General features: G+C 31.1%; 1 protein-coding gene across 1 annotated transcript in view; it reads left to right on the top strand.

Annotated features, from left to right (window-relative positions):
- The window catches only part of LOC145296273 (uncharacterized), a 3,973-nt gene extending 877 nt beyond the window's left edge, over positions 1-3,096 (top strand). The window contains exon 2 of the mRNA XM_080142475.1: positions 2,675-3,096. Coding sequence (XP_079998601.1) covers positions 2,675-3,034 — 360 coding nt within the window. The 3' untranslated portion in view covers positions 3,035-3,096. The remainder of the gene's footprint in view (positions 1-2,674) is intronic.
- Positions 3,097-5,925: the final 2,829 nt, after the last annotated feature.

Below are 5,925 nucleotides of genomic sequence, written 5' to 3'. Positions count from 1 at the left end.
TGGCAAAGTTTTTTAAGCCTGTAACAAAGCCTCAATTAAAGTAACATCACATACAAAACCAATTGAAATGGGTAGAGGGCAACATAAAAACGGATTTTTCCAAAGTTTTGTTCACGGATGAAGTGCGTGTCACACTTGATGGCCCAGATGACTGGAGCAAGGTATCGCTCCTAGATGGACGACATCGTCATCAGCGTTTAAGGCGCCAACTAGGTTGTGGTTGGTAATGATTTTGGCTGGGATTTTCAAAAATACTTTAGTTGCCTTATTGAGAGTTCCAGAAGGCGTAAAAATGACGTCATATGCTTACATAGCTTTTCTGAAAAAGCATTTGGAACCATGACTGGAGAAGCAAAAATGACGTTCAGAAAACCATTATTTTTATGCAGGATAATGCTCCCTCGCATGTCACAAACATATAAAAAGAGTATTTGCAACAACTGGCGTTCTCTGGCTACGGAATATGACCTGCGAATTCACCAGAATTGAACCTAATTGAAAACGTTTTGTGTATTATGAATCGACGCCTCTATGCAAGTGCACGTCAATTTAGAGCAAAGATGAGTTGTAGGACACTCTCCAGGAGGTATCGCGAGGAATAACTGCTGGGGAACTCACAAATTTGACTAATTCTGTGAACCAACGTCATTTACAAGTCATTCATAAAAAAGGGTCGTATATCCCCTACTAATTATGTCAACGTAGAAAGTTCTGCCGCCTTCTTAAAAGAGGTAGCAAAGTTTTTTAAGCCTGTAACAAAACCTCCATTTAAGTAACATCACATACAAAACCAATTGAAATTGGTAGAGGACAACACAAAAACGGATTTTTCCAAAGTTTTGTTCACGGATGAAGTGCGTGTCACTCTTGATGGCCGAGATAGCTGGAGCAAGGGATGGGTCCTAGATGGACGACATCGTCATCAACGTTTAAGGCGTTAACAAGGTAGTGGTGGGATAATGAGTTGGGCTGGGATTATCGGAGGTACTTTAGGTGGTCCATGGAGAGTCCCAGAATGCGTAAAAATGAGAACCTTTGGAGTATCGTTAAGCATCGTTTCTATGCGAGTAGACTCTAATTTAAAAGCAAAGATGAGTTGTGGGATGCTCTCCAGGAGGTATCGCGAGGAATAACAGTTGACGAAATCACAAATTTGACTAATTCTGTGGACCAATGTCATTCATAAAAAAGGACCGCATATCCCCTACTAATTATGTCAACGTAGTAATTGATATGCCCTAATTGTGTTCAAAGCATTTTTCCTAGTTCATTTAATGCTTAAAAATTATTTCAATAAACAAGTTATGGGTATATTGTGTTTTTTTCTCAGCCTCGTTAATAACTTCACACACAGAAATCAACAGCTATTCCTATCTCCTACCATAGTTTCGCTAATACTGCTTTAAATGCTTTTTTTTTTTTTTGGCTGGAGTAGATGAATAGTATTGTAAGCACGTTCTCAAGTGTCTTTGCATTACTTTTTTAAAATTGTTAAGAAATGGTGTAACAAGAGTTTCAGATGATAGAAATTGCATATTTAAGTTTAACTATTGATTATGACGATTCACGTGTATGTGTGTATTAAAAAATCCTTGTATGCAACTTAGCTCATCTGAAGATGTGGTAGGATTAAGTTTAGAATTGACTGTTGAATTATTTGATTGTGTAAATGTACAAATCTCAAACAGCCGAAAGTAAATGATACCAGTTAGTGTACTTAAAACCAGACAAGTGCGTCTATATTCGATTTTCTTCATCAAATATCTCATTATCTTGGATTATTGCCAAATTTATCCGTGTATCTTTCTCTCTTTCTCACTCTCTCTCTCTCTCTTTATATATATATATGTGTGTGTTTGTGTGTGTTAACTCAGGATACCTACCAAATTCCTCTGTCAATTTTTAATCTACAGACTCGAGATTTGACATAATTGTATTGAGATTTGGGAAAATCTTTTTATCGGTTTTCGACACGAAAATTGACTGAATTAAAGTTAAACGACTTGACTTTTGAAAACTCTACCAAACTCCTTCGTCAATTTTGGGCTTAAACACTTGGAATTTATGATGTAGGATATTTGGACATGGATTAAACATTTTAATTTGATTAGAGCTCATACCAATAAATGCTAAAGGGTCAAATTGGGATCAAATTTAAAAAAAATTGTCCTCTCAGCTAAACATTTGAAATTTTACATAAAACATATTCAGACATAGGGCATAACGGTCGTCGTCGCTTGTGGTGGTTTTAATCTGTTTTTGGCCGAAAATTTGTCTACAAAGGGGTCATGCTTCACAGATTTTACCTTTGTGGTGTCTAGACAACTATTCGGCAAATTTTTGGTCTAAACATTTGCATTTTTATATAAAGGGAATTCAGACCTGCAGCAAGATTTTTTAATCATTTTTTGGCGGAAATGTTACTGGCAACAAGTCTAAGTTGAGAAAGTTGACCTTTGTAGATTCTACCAAACTCGTCCGCCAAATTTTAGTCGAAACACTTTAAATTTTAGATGTAGGTTATCTGGACACAAGTCAAACTTTTTTTCATAACTTTATGTGCATATATATATATATATATATATATATATATATATATATATATATATATATATATATGGTTTCCTAGAAGTCGCGCACCATATATTTATATTTATATTTTTTTTTGTTTCAGATTTTATTCGATATGGGCGAGAAATTAACAATGCAAGAAAGAGTTACATTGATTTTTATGTTTGGAAGAGATGGGGCTACATACCGCTCGGTAGCTAAAGAATTAAACCGCACTCATCCCGAGCGAGAAAAACCATTGAGCCATACCACTGTCTGCCGTTTGATCAAACGATTCCAAGAAACAGGTTCAGTTGCTGACCGCAAGAGACGTGGTCGACGAAAGAGTGTAACTGATGAGGAAACATCAACTATGGTTTTGGCGAATGTTGCTAGAAGTCCCGTGAAATCAGTAAGGAGAATAAGCCAGGAGCTTACGATTAGCAAATCATCAGTACATCGTTTTCTTAAAACACAGAAATAAAGAAATAAAGAGAATCGATGCATGTATTCAGGCTGAAGGTGAACAATTTGAGCACCTATTGTGATTTTCATTAATAAAATTGATATTCATTGATATTCATATTTGTTTTTATATAAATCTACATGGTGCGCGACTTCTGGGACACCCTGTATATATATATATATATATATATATATATATATATATATATATATATATATATATATATATATATATAAAAATATATATATATATATTTATATATATATATTTATATATATATATATAAATATATATATATATATAAATATATATATATAAATATATATATATAAATATATATATATATAAATATATATATATAAATATATATATATATAAATATATATATATATATATATATATATATATATATTCATTCCATGGTTAAATATATTGGAAAGTCAATACAATTGAATTTGATGCTGATTGTTGATAGTTTTCAATAAAGAATGCAGGTGATTATTTTATACAATACGGGTTAATACGGTTTATATGGTTATGATCAAGGTGTATAGATGCTGATATATATAGATGCTAAATCGTCATAGAACAAGGTTAATAGATATTTACTTATATTATAACTTATGGTAAGTAATTTATAGCATAAAAATTAAATGTAATATGTATTTTAGTGATAAATAATTAAGAGACATGTTTGTATAATCCTAGATAACTCTTCTATATCAATTTACCGACAAATAAACACCCACTAGATGGCCACTTTTCTTTGGAGAAGATGGCGTCTTTCATAATTTGTTTAGGCTTGGTGTTTATAAAGGTCTGGTATACAAAAATAAAAACTACTTTGAAAAATTGTTTTCTATTAGTTTTCGAGTGTGCTAAAAACTAAAATCGCATTCATTTTTTCCCGCAAAAAAGTATTTTTCTGGATATTATTAAAATATACAACAATAGCTACCTCTTATAACATAAATAATTGCATTGCTTAATACCCGGGAAAATACTTATTTGCGGAAAATTTTAAATCCAATATTCGTTTTCAGCATCCCCGAAACCTATAAAACAAGTTTTTAAAGGTAGGTATTGCCTTTGTCTACCGGGCAACAATCACGAAATAAACACAACGCCTAAAGAAACTAGCAGACGCACCCCCCAAGGTAGTTTTAAAGTAAGGATGTCCATTTTTCGTTAAATTAATATAGAAAAATGATCCCCCACATTTAAAAACTATAATTTATTTATATCTTGGAAACTACTCGTTTCCTAGAATTTTAAACGTATTTTTGTTTTCTGTATAATCATAAACCTACAATAGGTGTAATTTAAAATATTTTTTCGGTGGGAAGATACTTCAACTTCACCAATATTTCAATTTGGCTGCCAGTATATATATATATATATATATATATATATATATATATATATATATATATATATATATATATATTAGACTACCCGTGAACCGTTGGCTCAGGATGTTATATAAACTATTGAATTAATGTATACGCGTGACACTTGTGACGTAAAGAAAATAGTTTTTGTGACATAACAGAAGCATTTCTATGAAAGTATATTAAAATGAAAAAAGAATATAGATAGATTTCTATGAGTCGTTCTGTTTATAATTGTTTATTTTTGAGAAAAAAAAATTACAGCTATTGAATTATACGTGATTTGCGATACTTGTAGGTAAATGTGCAGAGAACAGATGCCATAATACTTAAAGTTAAATTCAAATTTTCATATATCTTTTAATTTAAACGCCAAAGAAAAAAAAAACAACAATTGGGACGTTAAAAACGTACACAGTAAAACAATACATTTTATTGTCGCATTGATTATTTATTTGTAATAAAAAATGTAATGTAATTAAAAAAAAAACTTATTTTCGGGGTTATTTACTTGTTGGTAGTATAGGATAAAATCTATGAATTTTTAAGAAAGGTATATTAAAAAATGGAGAATAAATAATAAAAAAAGTAATGCTATTGGTAAATCGCAGTGAAAAAGTTCTCTTATTGTGGTCAATGGGTTAATCTAGATGTATTTGTAAGAAAATTGCGTTAAAATAACTTGAACGTAATACGGAAATGAACGATGTAAAAAAAGGCAGAAAGTATTTACAATGGTTTATTTGGATAATTTAAACGTGAATTATAAAATTGGGACGCTGAAAACATATACAGTAAAGCAATACCTTTCTTGTCGCGTTGATTATTTGTTTATGCACGCACGCGCACCCGGAAGTTGTAAACAGGGTGTTGAGTTACAATACCCGGAACCATGTCATTTGAGTTAGTATATATATATATATATATATATATATATATATATATATATATATATATATATATATATATATATATATATATATATACTAACAAAAGTACCCGTCGTTGACTGGGTTCAAAAACAGCCTGCAGAAAATGGACTCTGATTTATGAAAGTATGATAGGTTATGAAAAAGAAGGGTTGTAATGAGAGAGCTTCGAATTTGGGGGTATCAAAACCAAAGCAAAATATGATGAAAGTAAAAATAAAATAGATAAATCCCATAATTTATTATACCTTGCGTGTTCACACTGAAACACTTATCACAATATTCTGTGGATCTATATTAAAACACCTTGCTAAACTTTGTGACATATTTCCATTCTATGGAGGTCAGGCGTGGACGAACACCGCATAATTTTATTATACCATATTTCTTCAAACTGAAACATAATTATCAAAGTATACTTACGCAGATAGATATGGAAATTCTTTATCAAAGTTTGTGCCTATTTCCATTCTATGGAGGCCAAGCACGAACGTAGATCCCACGTATTTAAGTTAAAACATACTTATCAAAGTATTATTATGTACATCTATATCAAAAACACTTGCAAACGTTTTTTTGTTTAATTTTT

The sequence above is a fragment of the Euprymna scolopes genome, chromosome 16 (genome assembly GCF_053919585.1).
Source record: "Euprymna scolopes isolate OS-2025 chromosome 16, ASM5391958v1, whole genome shotgun sequence".
Lineage (NCBI taxonomy): Eukaryota > Metazoa > Mollusca > Cephalopoda > Sepiida > Sepiolidae > Euprymna > Euprymna scolopes.
Note: the sequence above shows the minus strand (reverse complement) of the source record. Positions and strands in the feature narration are given on the sequence as shown.